At 33.5% G+C, this 18,001-nt stretch overlaps 1 protein-coding gene across 1 annotated transcript in view; it reads left to right on the top strand.

Annotated features, from left to right (window-relative positions):
- Positions 1 to 18,001, top strand: part of LOC136969607 (kinesin-like protein CG14535) — an 82,134-nt gene that overhangs the window by 43,223 nt on the left and 20,910 nt on the right. Inside the window, 1 exon segment of the mRNA XM_067263840.1 lies at positions 13,845 to 14,022. Coding sequence (XP_067119941.1) covers positions 13,845 to 14,022 — 178 coding nt within the window.

Here is an 18,001-nt window from a genome sequence, read left to right as displayed (position 1 = left end):
AAATTGTTGAACCGTTAAAATGTAAAATTAAATGTGTAAAAATAAAGATTCGGTGAGAAAATTACGCTAGAAATATATAAAATATAATATATATTTTATGTAAAGACGTGTAAACATTTACTCACGAAGTTTATAGGATGCTAATCGTTAAAAACGGTATAATAACTCGTAAAATTGAAAAAAGAAATTAGAGTTATATTCAAGAAAAACAGTAATAATTTACCGTAAAATACATTTAATACTTAAAAAATGCATGAAATTTACAAATTAATTGCCAGAAAAAGTCTAGAATAACTAAATACAGCTATAACTCATAAAAGACTGTTTATTCTTCACTGTATAATAAATGATAACAATATTCTAAATAATAAAGAATATATGCAAATTTTAAAAGCTAGAAAATATTATTAATATCGTAAAAGAAAAAAATAATCTTGAAAGAACATTAATATTTATAAAAAGATTACGAGAATATTAATAGAGGGAAAGAATATATGAATGTATTATTGTATAGAAAAGGCTACATCGAAATTACTATTCAGAAAAAGGCTAGGAGAATATTAATATCCGGAGCCACATTAATAACTGGATATCCATTAATGGGAGGTATTAATATCTAGAAGAGCTCAGCAGAATGTTACAGAAGTTAAATGCAGAATTTAAAGAGAAAACAATTTTCATGGAGTTTTTTTAGAAGCGGTTGTTGCCATTTTTTTTTTCCCGAATTCTTTCGGCCCATCAAAAGTGAAGCGAGTGAAAGAAGCATTCATAATTACAACATCTGCTTTCAATTATTTACTTTAAAAATGATATCCATTCCTGGTATTGATATATTGTTTCTGCTACATTTCTCCAGCGGATACGAAAATCGGGTCGAGTGTTTGCGATGTATCCAACTATGTCAGACATGCCAACATTTTAGGGAATATTACATGCCATATGTCACATCAATGGATGTGACCCTACCTAAAACTAACCACGTGCCATACAAATCATATTGTCGACAGTTTTATTGAAGGATTTTTCTCCAACTGAAAATATTTTTATTCTCGCATTAAAGATAAATGAGCTGGGAGATTTACGTTTCCCATCTTACATGCTTGCGAGGTATCTAAATTCTTTATAGACCCTTCGAAGGGCTTAAAACTTTGAATATTTAAAGAAAGAAAAAGATTTACCTGTTTCGATTCTTAAGACAGAAGCGATCTACGATCATTTCAAATTGACGATGTCTTTGATCTAAATCATTTATGATCGAGAATCATTTTTTTTTTTATTCTGAAGATCGAGTCGGTTTTCGAAGTTTTATTAAGCTAAGTTTATGTATTCTAAAGTGAATTTTCACAGATATTTTACTTAAAATAAGTCCTGTAATATCTTTTAAGAGAGAAAAGGCAACCTGTTACATCATTCAATTCTCAATATTCAGCAAAAGCATGGACAGTGACAGGTGTACCATGGAGGATTCAAACTTTACCGAGGGAATAAATAGTTTATCTGCAACGCCCAGGTAACTAACTAACTTCCAACATACATAATATATGAGGCATTCGCTTCTCTGACAGTATCTGGGTTACTTTGACATCTACTCTGCCAGACTTTCGAATCTCTTCCACAACTGATTAGTTATTCGTTATTAACTGCGTAACTTTATAAAAATTGCTATTTGTTTTTCTTTTTTTTTTTGGAGGATACAAATCCATCTGGAGTATCGTCGAGAAAAGATGATGTAAGATGTTGAAATTAGAAAACCAATATTGCTTGTTTGTATTATCAGAGTTTTCTTCTCCAGCGACAAAAGATAGCAAACATTCAGAAGGTATGTAATAAATGAAAGTTATTACTACTTATCTCTCTATCTGAGCGAATCTGAAGAATTAATTATTATTTTTTTTTATTTATTTATTCGAGGCGATGAGAATTTTTTGTACGAATTCTTACATTCTCTCCCCCCCTTTAAGTAGCTTCAATAAATATTTTAAATGGGATTTTTAGTACAAGTTATAAATATTTATGGAAACTTATTATCATTTTTTGTATGTTAAATTTATTTTATGATATTTTCTGATCGAATTTTCTTTCGTGACTTAAGAATAAAGTTTATATATAATCATATAAATAATAGAAGAAAAATGATAAAACATTGATTTCTTTGGCCGATTTATTTTGGAAATTTTTAATATTAAAATATGCAAATAAAATTATCTCGGGACAGATTTTAAGCAATTATTTAAAATGATTTTTCAAACGGTATATTTAGAGTTAATCGAATTATTTAGACTAAAGGTAATTAAGAAAGACTACTGAAATAAACCAATCAGCATGAGGAGGGAGAAGCATCCTTCTTTTTCCGTTGACTTAACCACAGACATATTTACTGACAAAGAATCTAGTGTCACTTTAGTCTCTGTCACACTTCTAGTGGGAAAAGCCCTTTTCTCGCTCCACTGAATGGAATGCTACCTATTCTGCTATCTTTGTGTTTGTGTGTTTGTCTGCACGTTTCAAGTACACAAGGATGCACATTGTAGACGTTTCTCCTCTCTTGTTGTCGGTTCGTTTTGGTTTCACATCTAACTTTACGCTCTGGCGAATTTCTCACTTTTAGAATATTAATAAGCTTTAAATGTGACTCTTAAATATTCTAATTAAGTCATCTCGACAGAGTTTCCTGCCAAATAAATTTATGTAACAAAAATAAAAGTATTCTTTAAGAGTTTACGAGGTTGAATGCATCAGGTCGATATTTCTTCTTCTAAAAGAAGGAAAAAAGAGCCAACCAATGGCAAACTGGCATGGGAATGATGTCACTTCCTTTCCTGTTACTGTATTTCCTGGATTATTAAGACATCTATTTCCTTTGATGGAATTCACTGACTTCTATCAGAACTTCGCTAATCCTCACTTATAAACTGTCAATGGAACGGAAACTTTTTCTTCCAGACCTTATACTTTTACTGTTTTTGAAACCGAATGGGAAAATAGGCATTATGGTATAAGTTAGGTAATAAAACTAACATCGGATGTCTCGTGCTTTTAATTAACCCGCATTTTAATCCATAAAACTTTTAAATCGAAATCACCAACGTGAAATAATCAAATTTATAACTTAATAATACAATTATTATTACAATTATCGATCGTGTTACTCACAAGGATGGGTTCATTTTTATTTTATTTTTAGTTTTTTAGTTGTAGTAGCCCGAAAGAAAAAAATCTGGTTAATCTCATGTAAATTCGACGTACATCCGGTTAAATTATCAGATAAAACTAACAATAACATCCCCGGTTTTTCAAAGGAAAAATATGAGGAAAAAAATCTGCACCTGCCCGTAATGAAGGAGCTATTATTCATTATGGCTGTTCTCGTCAACAGTGTCCATACTTCAAACTACCACAAGGTCATTTGGAGCAGTTAATTGGTGTAGAATCATGCCAAATCTCCGGAGTATCCAAGTCTTTCCAATTATCTTTCCTTTACGTTGAGACTGATGTTGAAGTGGGAGTAAGAAAAAGAAGGGAAATAGTATTTTTGGACTATCAGCTGGGAGTGAGTCAAGACGGATGTACTAGCGTGAAATAAGATGAGTTTAGTGTCAGCTAAATGGGTCATTCCACTTCGAGAAAACTGGCCCTTCTGGTGGCTGTAGGGATACATCTTTCAGCTGGTACTCCACGTGTGACATTCTACGCGAGACCCTCTTTCCTATTCAGTGTGCTTGTTTGCCCGGAAATTTGTAGTTTTTCGAAAGATCTACACTTATTCCGTCATTTTTCTCCTAATTTTCTTTTTATCTATGCTCTCGTTTTTTTGAAAGGTTGATGCAGAAATATTACTTGGGGATAAATTTGCGATGAATACGTATTTTAAATGATTATCGTTTTAATAAAGTTTGGTATGTAATTAATTAAATTTATTCCGATTTCAGCTAAAAATCTAGCGCTATAGGCAAGTTATGAACTGGAGCATTTCTAACCGTAAATGGAAAATTTCTATCAATGTTGTTGCTTAACCGGGCTGATTCATATTTGTATGTACCTAGGATTCCGGTTGTGTCGAAGGCTGCTTATTTCCTGAGCGACTTTTAGAGAGAAACGTTATTTTGTCCTGGCAGATGGTTCTCGTCGCCATGACAACCTCCGGAGGAAGAAGACAGAAAAGTCAGTTATCGGTTGGAGGTGTAAAATCTGTTTTCCATTTATCATCAGCCTCTGTTGGGCATTATTTATATGTTGGTAGCTCGGTAATACTCGGCTATATCAAGAAGTTGGGCTTCTAAAATCGCGTTGGCAACCGAGCTGGAATATCGGGATAAGCAGGTAGAGGCGCACCAAATTGAGCTCTAGAAATCGATACAAAATTCTCGGAAAGAAGCAAGGAATTTTAATACATAATTAAAAAATTTCAAAACGAAATAATTCGAGTATATTTTAAAACCTGTTAATGGGGATTAACCGATTAAAAATATCACAACGGTGTACATTATGATCATTCAATTAACCATTTAGGCTAATCTGTAAATAGAGATAAGAATTAACAAATATTTGGGAAAATTCGGTAATCCCACGAGATTGTCCATTTATCCGCATCTTAAAACAGTGTACAATGGCAGGCGAATGTGGTCAGGCAGAGCGAGATAAAATAAATGTCGCCATTAAAGCCTTTTAAGGGGTCTTAAGCTGGCCAGTCATTAATTCCAAACCCAGCTGTTATCTCATTACTGCAAAGGTAGCGGATGAAAGCCTTAGGCAAGCACACAGATTAAGATCATTAATCGTAGCTGAGGTATCGTTGCGACTTAACACGTAATCATTGTTTGCTGCATTCTCCTTGTTTACTGTCTATTCTGATAAGTTTTCACACCTCTTGCACAATCATGTACTTCATTACATTACCGTTTCTCATGCATCTAAGCTTCTTTTCTGCTTCACTGTCTCTGCTCTTTTGGTACCAATCGCTTAGATAATGATTGGTCTTAGATAAAGGGATTTACTTTTCCTGCAAAGTTTTTTTCCTCTTTCGTCATTTTCCCTTTACAAAAGTTTATTGGCAAAAAGAAAAGAAACCGTAGAGATTGTAGAAGATGAAATTATCTTTTTTTTGTTTTAGGGTGTGGTTCTGATGTATCGGAGAGGAGTTTCTCCTCATAAAATGTTGATTGACAAAAATAATAGCCAAAAAGTTTCGAGAGGCTAATAAGACAAGAGGGGCAGATAAGCTCTTGTCCGGTTCCTAATTCCGGAAAAGACAATCTGTACATAAGACAAGTGAAAGGAATTATCCATCAATTTTTTTCTGCTTTTCTTACAAGGGTTTCTGATGTGATGTAGAAAAACCATCCTCGACTGTAATTATTTTATAAATAAAAATCGAATCCATCTGCTGTATAATTTCAACAAGTTTAACTGTTTAATCTCTTCTGAAAATTCTTTTATTCGAGGAGATTTTCATGAGAAAATCTTAACGTACTCTTAACCTCTTAACTTCATAAGTTTCAAATTTTGAGGAAAAAAAATACGTAAATGAAGCGCCGAGACAATTAAAACAAAGGCAAGTAAAGGAAACGAGGTACAGAACCACAACATTGAGGAAAACAAAGTATGGGGAATTCATTTATTTCGACAAGGTTTCTGCCAAAGATGAAGGAGAGCGACAGCATTTAAATCGTCACGAGAGCCCCTGGTTTTAAGGGATGCCTAAGCTGTGACTGTAACCCCCCATTTTAGTCGAGTTAATCACATTACCATTGATTTCAGTAAAGTGCACTTTGGTAACACAATGCAAATGATTCGGAGGTTGGTTCAAATGGAGGCAGAGGCAGTAGAGCATGTCAGTGATGGATCGCTCAGACGTTGTTGGATTCAGTCGTTTCCATTCTCTTAGGTGTGGGAACGATTACTTCAAAGTCATTTGTTTGGAAAAGGAAGGGAGGTTTGAAGAGAGAGCAAGTTGTGTGACAGAGTTACCGAAGCGTTTGGCCATGTTTCTACTTGACTACTGGTAAATGTGACATTTAGGACTCTACTTAATCCTGCTCCAGTCACGTACAGTAATGGTCGTCCGGGAAATATTAACCGTCTTTCTGGTATTGACCCATCTTAATTTGTTTCCATCTAACTCGGATGAATTGGGGTGTCTTAATAATAAAATGATCTCCATTTCAGATTTACGGCGCAAAATGTTAGCAAAAATTGTTAAATAATCACCGAACAAACACGTGCCGAAAGTTAAATTAGTTGTATTATATTAAATTACAATACTAACTGCTTCAGGCCTTTTTAGATAAGTTTCCAACTTCCGAAACTTCTCTTTATATAGAATAGTAAATTAATTATAATAATTTTAACCGTAAAGTGCTCACGAACTGAGAAAATCAAAATTTTACTACCAGCACATATTAACAATACAGACCTAGTAATTATAATGTCAATCAAGCAGCTATTAACTATATGACATTAATTTAATTAATATAACAGGTAACGTTTAACCTACAGACAAATTGTTACAACTTCGCTGTATATTTTTTTTCAAATAATAATTAAAATCTATCGAATACTTGTATAATTAAGAGGAATTTTATATATTAATATTAAAGAGAAAATATAGAACATTTGAATGAAAACCTTGCTGTCTAAACTTCTTCACATATGCTTTTGCAAACTCTGCAATTAATTAAACTTAAGGAAGGAAGGTACCCTCCAAACTCTCGCATTCATTAAGACTTGTCTTTCCTTCCTGTCATTTCGCTGATTATATCTCTGAAGAACTTCTACGTTCGAGTAAGCTCGTCATTATGAGTTTCAATAAGATTGGATATAGTAAAAGCAGGACGCAATCAAGAAAACAGCTTTCTTGATGTAACACTCTTCAAATATTCTCTCAAATTTTAAGATAAATGTGCTACGTTTCTTCCACTTTTTATACATAATTAGTAAACGGTGTGATTATATACTTACATAAAGAATCTAAATAATTTTTTCAATAAATAATTTATAGATGAGAACAGAATGGATCTCGAGCGAATTCCTCTCATCTTATCACATTAAATGCATGAGGATGATTCTCTTTAATCCCCGAAGGATCCGAAAGGAATTAGAAGGATGCCGCTTGCAATGTTCTGTCTGTACTCATCGAACTGTAGTAGTGAAGCTGGTGCATATAACTCGATATTGGATCCAATTCTATTTTTCCAGATATTTAATATTTTGAGAAATTCTATCCATAAATTCTTTTTCGGACTTGAACGAATCTCTGATTTTTCCCCTCTTCTTTTCCGGAATATACGAGATGTTTTCCTTTTAAATTCAATATTTAGAATCGACCAATAGACGACATCACGGATTTAAATAATTTTGGTGATCTTGTTTGGGCCGCATATTCCTAGATTATGAGGCACTCTTTTTCCTCACAAATTCGAATGATAGAAGGTATTTTTTTGTATTAAAAGTTATTAAAATGATAGAAAATGTTTGATTATTTACGTTCTAAAAGCTTGTAGTAAATTCAATATTATTTTGAAAAAATTTTACTCGGTGTATTTATTTATTTATCTAATATAGATTTTTGCAGAAGTTTTTCGAAATTAATAAATGAAAAATTCTACTTTTGCTTTAAAATTGTTCAAAAATTGATAAAGTTAGAGTGAAGTAATAACTTAGAACCGCTCCTTTTCCACAAATAAACCTTGAATTGTTTATTTTTTAAAGGAGAGAATTAACTAGAAGTTTTTTCGATCAGATCTAAAAAATTCCCGTGCCGAAATATGACTTGAAAATTATATAAAAACGTAGAAAATGAGACTAATTTAGAAGATAAAATTGAACTAAGTGGATTTAGAAGCATAAATTTGAAAGAATTTTGACAAAGTTTAATTATAAAAGTTTGTGATTTGTATCGGAAACAGAATCGAGTTTGAACAGAATTTGAGAACTCTCATCAGCATTTTTGCCATGATTTTTTTTCCCTCCTTCTTCAGTTTTTTTTCTTTTGCATTTCGTTCAATAAGATACCATTGCGAGGAATCTTTTAACCGTATCTTCACCCTAAAACAATTTCCAATCGATGCACAGCTAATTTCCTTTTCTACCCGATCTGCAGTGATTTGATTCCCTCCAGTAGAGCGCATCTCACTTTTCTCCGCTATTCCCCCTTTTTGACCCGGTCACGTGAACGACCACGTAAAAGAAAAGTAGTCCCCCAGGATACATGATCTAATCTAACTTATTTCTGTACCTGGATTATGAAGTGTTTGTTGAAAGTTTTAAAAGAAAAACGATTCTTTCCCTACTTCTTCTGCAACTCTCGGTGTTATGCAGGACGGGTTTTAGGGATGAGATAAGCAGAAGCGATTATCCTAATATTAGAAGGCAAACTTTTGCTACTGTTTCCTGTGATTAGATGCGATAAAAGTTAGCAGAAAAATCCCTGGTTCCATTTAGATGATGAGCAAGGTGCGGTCAATATTGAAAAAATCATGCGGAACCATTCTCGTTCATGCTGCATCAAGTTGATTGATTGCTATTAAGTAAAAAATTACACGGTATAAAAATATATACAAGGTGTTGTAGTGCGCTATTCAATTTCTTTATTGTGAACAGTCGATCGTATCTAGATGAAAGCTATCAGAAATGATTGAAAGCTTCATTTTCTCTATGGGACTAAATAGCAAAAATTAAAAATATTCCAGTTTTCACTAGTAAAAGTTATTGAAATATTATAGATGGTCTCGTCTCTTGCACAAGATATAGTAGACGTCGAGGCGTTTAAATTGACAGCTTAAATGCTCCTTATGAATATTTTTACAGTAACTTATATAAAAAAAAATTCAAGTTTCTGCACGAAATTGAAGCTCTGCTCGCCCGAGAAATGATCAATTTTCTGGAAAATGAGCCTCATCATCTCTTGCTAAACTTAATCCTCTTAAATCTTGACGTGGAAGAAATTCGAATAACTTGAAATCGTTGACACTTTATTATAAATATTTAGGTGATCTCCTGTCGGCTATGACCGTGGTATTTTACACGATCCCATCGTACAATATTTAATAGCGAATTAGTAATTAGAATTTAGTTTAAACAGAGGAAATGCAAATCAAATGAAATTTCCTTCTTCGGTTCAATTCGAATCTATATATACAAGAGGTGTTTTACGAGCAAAATACTTTACCTGAAACAAAATACATGTGGAAAGAACAAATGTTCTTAAAATGGAACAAGATTCTCGATAGATAAAAGTCTCATATTTACAGACTTCCATACCTCAAAGATGTAGAAGGATGGCCCCAGGCTATTCGCCAGCTTATCTCTCGACAACGAACTTTTCTTGTCTTTCTCTGACTTTCTACAGTCTTATTTGCTCTTTCTTCGTTCCCCGGAGACACGAAGACTTTCTATTTGGACAGTACTGCCCGACTATCTAATAAGAACATCCTGAATGTAATATCGTCCCAGAACCATGACGGGCATTACAATTCTGCTAAAAGAAAAACTATAAACACGAAACAATAAAAAAATCTTCTTAATATTCAGCAGAAATACAAAGTTTTGACGCTTTCCGATATTCGTGTTTGGCATTAGTCTACTTCCCTGTCGTAACCGAGAGGCTTTTTTGATATATAAGTCTGCTTTCTGCCACGTTACACATCAATCCACTCCACTACTTACCGGAATCTATCCGCCAGAGTTGTTCCCTATCAGATTATAGCAACCTGTTAAAATTTAAAGTTTTTTCCCCCGAGGGAATTGCTACAAATAGCTCAATTAAGAAGCACTGATTGGTCTTGTTCTTGGCATGTACTTTAACCCTGCCAATGACTTCTGTAAAGCTCGTGTCAAGGTGACGTTTAAGGGCTGAACTCATTAATCAAGCAGCAGCTAGTAGGGAGCTTGTCTGGATATTGGACTTTAATAATGCTCGCTTGTAAGCTGTTATGCATCCCCTTCGTCTCACTCCTGGCTTCGCCTATATCGAATTGCTTTAATTTCCACATCTTACTTGGACGGAAAATCGTCAAAAATTTAATATTATTTGTAACTAAACGATTTTGTAATAGCCGATATCCGTATCTAATTAATTTTTATAATCTTTTTACCGTCGTTACTCCGGGAAAACGGATACGTTCAAATTAAATCATCTCGAAAGCAACGACAACGTGACGAATAAAATTAATAATTTTGACAGTTGCAAATTTTAATGAACATGACGAACTTACGTATCAAATTATGCAGTTAATGAACTATTTAAAATCTATATTACAAAGTTTGAACCGAGTTTCGTTAGTAAATTGAATCTTTCTTGGATTAAATGATCTTTGTTATCAGATAAATGGATTGTTTTGTGGTGTACATAGCTTCATTATTTTCGAAAAAGACTCCTTTTAGCCGTAAGTGTTTCTTATTTAGCAGGAAGAAGAAGAAAAAAAGAAATTACAGGCTAGCAAAAGAGCACTTATTTGTCTGGCAGAGAAATATCAAAGCATCAGAATGTCAGAGAAGCGGGCAGCAAGGAGTGTTAGCCCTAAGAGAGTTACAGGGTTCTGCACTCGGCTGGATCGATGTCCAGGCACAGCTGTTACTCAGTTTGACAGAAGTGGCTTGAGGACTGAGGCTAGGTTCTACCTCCAGACCACATCTGCTGCCGCTACAACTCGAGACAGCGTGTCAACTACCTCTCGCTCATTGTCTCTCGACTGCTCCCTCTCCTGATTATCCCTCCACACATCATTCCCCTTCAGATTTAACAGGAATCCGAAAATTTTGGCTCCACTAAATTTGATGTCTTTTACATTCAATTTTAATGTTTAAAATAAACCTTTTAAAATCCCTCTCGACTTTCTCTTCGTTTTTTGATTACTAATAAATAGATTCAAACGGTAATAATCTTACACTGGATCAAGTTTAATAGTCAATATTTATTATACGCATTAGAAGAATAACAATAATTAAAATTCTGTTGGAAAATCGCACGATTATTCATCAAAATATTAAATATAATTCATTATAAATTATAATTTGCTACTTTTTAAAGCTCCTCCGCACTTATTCAAAAGAGGAAAAAAAAATTTGACTAATTATTTTTCTTCACCATCAGCGATAAAATAAACAAACCGATCTTTCATGGCAACTTTTTAAAATTAGCAACTAATTAATTAAGTCGTATTACCTGCCATTTCTCTTAAATTTCAGGCAATTTTTTTAAAATATAATTAATCTCCCGGGGTTCTCCTCTATGTATTTTTTCTTCCGCAATCCTCTTAAAAAAAGAAATTAAGCGAAACAATTGATCTCGAAAAAATTGTTTTATTGTCAAGAAACGAGGATTTGAAGAAGAAAGTAAAGAAAAAGGAAAGAAAGATTAATCCTAAAAGAGAAAAATGCCCCTGTGGGTCACAGATGGAAAAAATTAAACAGAAATTACAAGGTGTAGGTAAAAACATCTAAAATGAGAAGAAATTCTCCAGTAGAAAACATCCATTAACCCCGATTACGTCCGTTAAATTGCCAAAACAGGTATCTTTTTATATACAAAAAAATTGTAAACAATGAAATTTAGTCTGATAGAAGGGATTTGCACCACACTTTCTACTTTAACAAACTCCTTGACAGTTCCTTTTCTTGGCTCGGTATCTTATTTCAATTAGACCAGCAGCTCTCAATCGGTGGTACGCGTACCCTCAGGGGTATGCAAGAAAGATCGGTTAGTGCTACAAGTCTATACACAGGAGACTCGAGGGATACGCAAGTGAAAAAAGGTTGAGAACCGCTCTATTACGCTTAAAAAAATATCACCAACAAAAGCTGTTATTAATCTTATTTTATAGGAAAAGATTTGATAATTTAATGGTATTTATTAATATATTTTTATAACATATTTAGTAATATTTAAGTTTACATGAAAGAAAGGAAACTTCAAGTTTTCATTTAAATTTAACGCAATTCAAAAGTTCTTTCACAAAATTTTACGAGATATTTATTAAATTTTAGTATTTTAAATAAAATTAATTAACTTTTGGATACTTCCGAGTGAAATTAATTCGTTTTAATGGGCTAATTTAGGTTTAAAAATTGACTTAAACTCGGTTTATGTTTATTTTTCGTCAGGTAATCGCAGGTTTTTTCATTTAGTGGGTCGACTTCTAACCTCTTTCGTGAGTTAAAAGAGGTTTAATGGCTCTTCGGATTTTCTACGTCTCGAAGAACTAAAATTTGAAAAGTTGTTCCGATCCATTCTTTATTTCTACGCTTTGTTTGCATGTTTCAGAAACTGAAATTGTATCCAAATTGCCTTGGAGCAAACGTATCTATCTGTTACATTGATAGAAAATTCGAAACCTTTGGAAATTTTCTATCATTAAAGGCAAGAGAAAGGTCGTCTAGAGTGATAGAGAAACAAAAATTCAAACGAATGGATCAGATGGCTGTCAAAGGATAACGCTCGCCAATTCTAAGTAATTAATGTAAAACTTAATTAACAAATCCTTGCAAATAGAAACATCTCCATAATTACATTGTGCATCATGCAATCGGATCACGTAAAGATTGGTCGACAGCTTGGGGCTTTTTAACTTTCATACAATGCCGAAATTTGAACCATTTTTTCGGAAACAATCAACTTTTAACAAATTAATTATTAGCAGTTTTAAAATGTTTTTTTCGCTTCTATTATTTGATATGTTTTCTACCTTTAAGTAGGGAGTAGGTAGCTAGAATACGGCAATGAATGCTTATCAAACGCGAACAGCACGTTGGTAATCCCGGCACATCCGAGCGGAATAAAAGACACGCAATCTATAAAGCCCCCTTTTTTTTCTTATCCGCCATTTTTTGAGCAGCGAGCTACTTTTGCATTTGCTTTGGAAGGTTTCATTATTTTTAAAAATTAAAAAAGAAAACTAATTAAAATACCGCAACCGCCATGGTGTTAATCATGTACAAGTAAGGGCAAGACATCCCGGAGGTAGCAACACACCTTACTTTCTCTAAGACGGAACCATCAATAAGTTCTTTCTGTTCTGTTCAAGAAAGACGGTATTGTCTCCACGACTGCTATTGACAGCTGGGTCCAAACCCGCAGGGATGCAATCTTCACCTTCTGCAACGGCCCTGGAATACCAAGGAAAATCTTATTGATTCCGGTCTATGTGTTTGGCGAAGAAACGTATTTCTAAGCGTTAGAAGCGGTTCACTTTTACCTGTCAGTTACCTAATTTACTTCTTTACCGGAGAATGTTTATCTACCTTATTAGGAGGAGGTAGATTTAATGCCTCTTTTCTTGATACCGCCATTTTGTTGACAGGAGTTCTTCCTTTTTATTATCTACCCTCTGTCCTTGTTGGTCTTTTCACTTTAGCAGCAAGAAATGTTAGTTTAAAGCTAACTTAAACCAAGGAACCTTCCAGCCAAGAAAATTTCCGAAAGGTAACATCTTGTAAAAATTTTAAGAAGATACTTATTATCTTTAAAGCTTTCGGTGAAACTTTGATAAGTGAAATTGTCTGCCGGATGGGAAGAATCGATAGACTTTAGATGATAAATTTAGACTCCTTTTTCATTATAGAACTTCAAACTTATTTATTGTGGAAACTTAATTATAAATTAAATTTCATCCGGAAACAGAATTATGCAAAATTCCTTAAACAGGTGTCTAGAATTTAGAATTTATTAATATTTTATCATCAGAAAACCATCGTCAGAAGAATTCTTAATCTAAAACAAGTTATAGATCTAAATATTTTCCCTAATAAATACTTAATTCGTGGTCACATTGAGTCAAATTATGGTTTATTCTCTTAAATACACAAGGAAAAAAAATGTGACTAAATCCGTCTTGCTTCTTTTTTTTCAGAGCTGCTCAAAGGCTTAATCTATCATCGAAGAAGCGGAGACGTCATCAGACTGCTATTGATGGCGAGGTTACTTCATTTATTACTAATTTCTACGACGTCATCAGGGCCACTCCACCACCTGCACCTCCTTGTCTCTTCAGGACTGGAGGCAGAAAGGACAGTGTCGGCATCGGAAAGGTGATGATATTCTCTTTTTCTAACCGCAATTTTTCTCTTATAAAATTCTTTTCATCTGTTTTTGTTCGGAGAAAAGTTTTTCTTTTCTTTCCAGTCACTAGAAAAGTTTAATTTTCAAGAAAAAAAATTTTTAACATTAATTCTAAAAACATTAAGCATCGAATTCTTTTTTTTATAACCGGAGCCAAAACATAGAGGAAAAAAATCCAAGGGTGGTGCGTTTTTGTAGCGAATTTCCCCGGAGAATTCCGTTCTATACAATGCATACCTTGCACCCAGCGTTGATTAAGCAAAGTGTCTGAGGAACTTTTATGACATATATCCCGACCGTTTAGATTAATCGTTAAGAAAATCGTTAATCAACTTTACACTATGCACGTGGTCGATGTCACGTGTGCAATGCCAGAGATATTAATGACTTGAGGTAAAGTTTGAACGCTATTTTTCATCGTTGCCAAGACGTAATAGGGTCCTGTCTAAAAAGAACACGGTTTACTATGATCTCTCCGCTTAACTTTTTGACTCCGTCCGGAACGAACTTATAATTACGTGGATAATAAAGAAGAGGACGTCGTTATATGCATTATGTCCATCAATAAGCTAATATCTAGCTTACTGAGGACGTTTATCGAAATTATCTGTCATTACCTTCCGACGTACTTATTCAGTTTCGGGACGGCAGAGAGAAAATGTTTAAAATACCAAGAAAATTGCCACGGGAGAGGGGACATCCATGTCAAAATTTCCATGTTAGATATAAAGATCTAAAAGATTGTCGGGGAAAGAAAAGCTTTTTATCGAAATTACGGAGTTACCAAGAGACTTTTGCCCAAAGTAGAAAGTTTGATAAAAGAACGAAGAATTGATTTAAAGATCTAAAAAAAAGAGAAGAATCTGCAATTAGCGACGTATCGAACCTCGCACCTAAGAGCATTAAGTGCATCCCATAGCTTAAGGCAGTCGTTTTGTAGAGACAAGGATAGAGAAATCCATCTTGCGCACTGCCACAAAACGATGACAGGGGACATTAAGGGAGATATATGCAACATCCGAGCCATACAAGGGCGTCGACTAGGTACCACAGTCACCCCATGCTGAGTCCTTGCCAGAGTCACCGAGTCTAGCCAGCAGAAAGGATTTAACAGAAAGCCCGTGTCAGTTCCCCATGATTAATTACATAAGCGATTTTATGATAGGATTGGCAAAGTAAGACTATCTATCTGTGGTTTGTCACCGACGTCGTCGCCGTCCGTTCCGGAAAAATGTCCGTCTTCTAGCGAATCGCGCAATAAGAACTAAAGAGATGCGTTACAGTACTGGCCACATGGAAAGAAAGCTTTAAGTGCCAGCTTGTGTTTTTCTTTTTTCGCCTCCGTTCTGATTGCAGCCATCTGTCTGGTGACATCTCTGGCCGAACAGATGACCTGTTAATGGTAGTTAAGTGAGAAACGTTAAAGTAGGCGTTAGACCATCTTCTACCGAACACCTTCCGGCGTAGCAATCTGACAAAATGGAATTTTGTGTAAATATTTGTCTTACCCCCGACTATCGGGTTCTGCACTATTATAACGTATTAATGCACTCTTTTAAACGGCATCATTAACAAATTTCACTTTATAAAACGCGTTGCGGACTGATCCTTAATGAGAATTTTGATTACGATCTGGCAATGGCTTGATGCGTTTTGCAATTAAAAGAATATTAAGTATAATTTTACGCAAAGCTCATGATTTATGAATCAGCTAAAGATCTAAATTTTCCCGACGAATTATAAAAAAAACGCGCTCTAATCTGTTTAATCTAATCTATTAGCGGTTATTAATCAACAGTTAAAGACGATGGAGAAAAAGTCTTTCTTCTTCCACCGAACCGATCTTCATTCGTTGATTCTCTTTAAATTTCATTTCCTTTCTCAAGAGGGCTTTTTAATTAAATACTTTTAGCAAAGTGTAGTCAGGTGACAGCCAGTTAATTACTGAACCATAATCAATGCTGGCAACTCAGTTACTAGATATCGACTCGACCCCGAAACGAAGAAAAATAATTCGATATTTTAATTGCTTGACCGAATAGAAAATTTATGCTGTATTTATCGAGATTTTTATTCGCAGATGTACACGTTACATCTCTATCTTCACTCGCGAGAAAGTATTTTTAAACATTCTGTCGAAGCGAAGTTTTAAAAATTTTCTATACTCTTTTTCTTTAAATATTTATAATGTTTTAGCCAAGAACATTTAGTTTCTTCGAGAATCATAAAATAAAAAAAATTTTTACCAGTCAAAATTTTACAAAGTTGAAGTTTAAATTGTGAATTATTAAAAATCTCTTTTATTTTATTTTGTTTTTTCATTTGCTTTCAAGATTATAAAGTTATACATTTTTATAAGTCTCGATTTTGTTTCTTTAATATGAATTTAACGAAGAATCATCGCTTTTTTACTTTCGAAATTTCGAAATTATTCAACTTTACACTTAAAAAATGATAAATTAATAAATTAACATTGAGAGAAAATCACTTATTTAAACTGTTTTTTTTCCTTCCTTTAAGTAAACATAAGCGAGGTATGTTTTCTTTTTATAAAACATTACTTTTATATTTTCTTAAATATTTAAAGTAATAAATAAAAAAACAATAGAATCGAGCTTTATTGAAAAATTGAGATGGTTTTTATTCTTCTATTTTTACTTTTTACATCATAAAATTTTTATAAACGACAGAGACGAATAAAAATATTTCAATTTAAAACAGAAAACAAAAGAAAGATTATTTTTTATCTTTTATTTTTATTGTAGAGAAGCGCATAAACAGGAAAACATTTAATTTTTTAAATTTAATTTTGGATAAAACTTAGATTTGTTGCGTGTAATATTATGCAGATAAAAAGAGAAAAATAAGCGAAGAAATTCAAATATTCGATTTTGAAACGCGACAGGAGTCTCATAAATTGCAAAGAACAAGCGGACTACTTCTCCCTCAAAGTTGCACAGTTTGTTTATCCGTGAAGAAATAAGTGTTTTCACAATACCCGATTCTTTCTTGGTATTTTTTTGTGGACCGAGAAGACTTTGTTGTTTTCTGTTTCTGCTTTTGCTGACAGAATCCTTTGTCACAACATTCCGTTTTCTCAGCATGTGGCATGTTTCTTTACCGATTTTTTTCAGTCGAAAAATATTAGAAAGATTTTTATTCTTTTCCCTTATATAGGGCCTATATATTTCTTTTTTCCACGTTTGATTTAATTATTTATCAATTTCTGAATCGAATTTGTTATAAATATTATAGTAAAGTGTAATTTTACAAGCAGAAAGTTGATTTTTTTCGTTGTTTTTTCCTCTGAAAAGCGAGATAATTTTTGCAACTTTTGAGTGTTTCATAAAAATGTCAATTCTTTATCTGATTGCTGTCGTGTTTTAAAAACAAAGTGTGCAAAGTTGTCATCTTTTTTTTTCTTCCTCCTTGCTTCTTGGTTGACTATAAAAACAAACATGACAGATTATGCCAGAACTGATGGTTCAATTAGCTTCTTTGACAAACACTTTATAAAATGCATACCTGATTAGAAAGTAAAAAGGTATCCTAGCCAGACACCTATCTTCTACCTCCTGTCACTGTTACAGATAAGTTTAAATAAATGATCCGGTATCATTGTTTGTTTAGTGATTTTTGCTTCTGGGTAGTGAACTGAGTTATAGAATGGTATTTGTGACAAGAACAAATGATCTGTCAACGATGGGGAGGTGAGACTATCAAGCGATCCTGTTTTTCTTGTCAAGAAGTTTGATTTTATGGTCGGGAAGGAGGCATTTTCCTCTTCTAAATTGAGATACTTTTGACGTTCGTCTCTCGACAAACATCCATGCTAAATTTCATTAGTCACGCGTTAAAAACATGATTTATTAAACTTTCTTATTTACCAAATATCTACGTTAACCATTAGTCACGTGACAAATCATGATAAGTCGACTAAAATTAGCC

Source organism: Centruroides vittatus, unplaced genomic scaffold, assembly GCF_030686945.1.
Source record: "Centruroides vittatus isolate TY-2023 unplaced genomic scaffold, ASM3068694v2 contig_18, whole genome shotgun sequence".
In the NCBI taxonomy this organism is placed as follows: Eukaryota; Metazoa; Arthropoda; class Arachnida; order Scorpiones; family Buthidae; genus Centruroides; species Centruroides vittatus.
The sequence above is the reverse complement of the archived record's forward strand: the minus strand, read 5'-3'. Positions and strand labels throughout refer to the sequence as shown.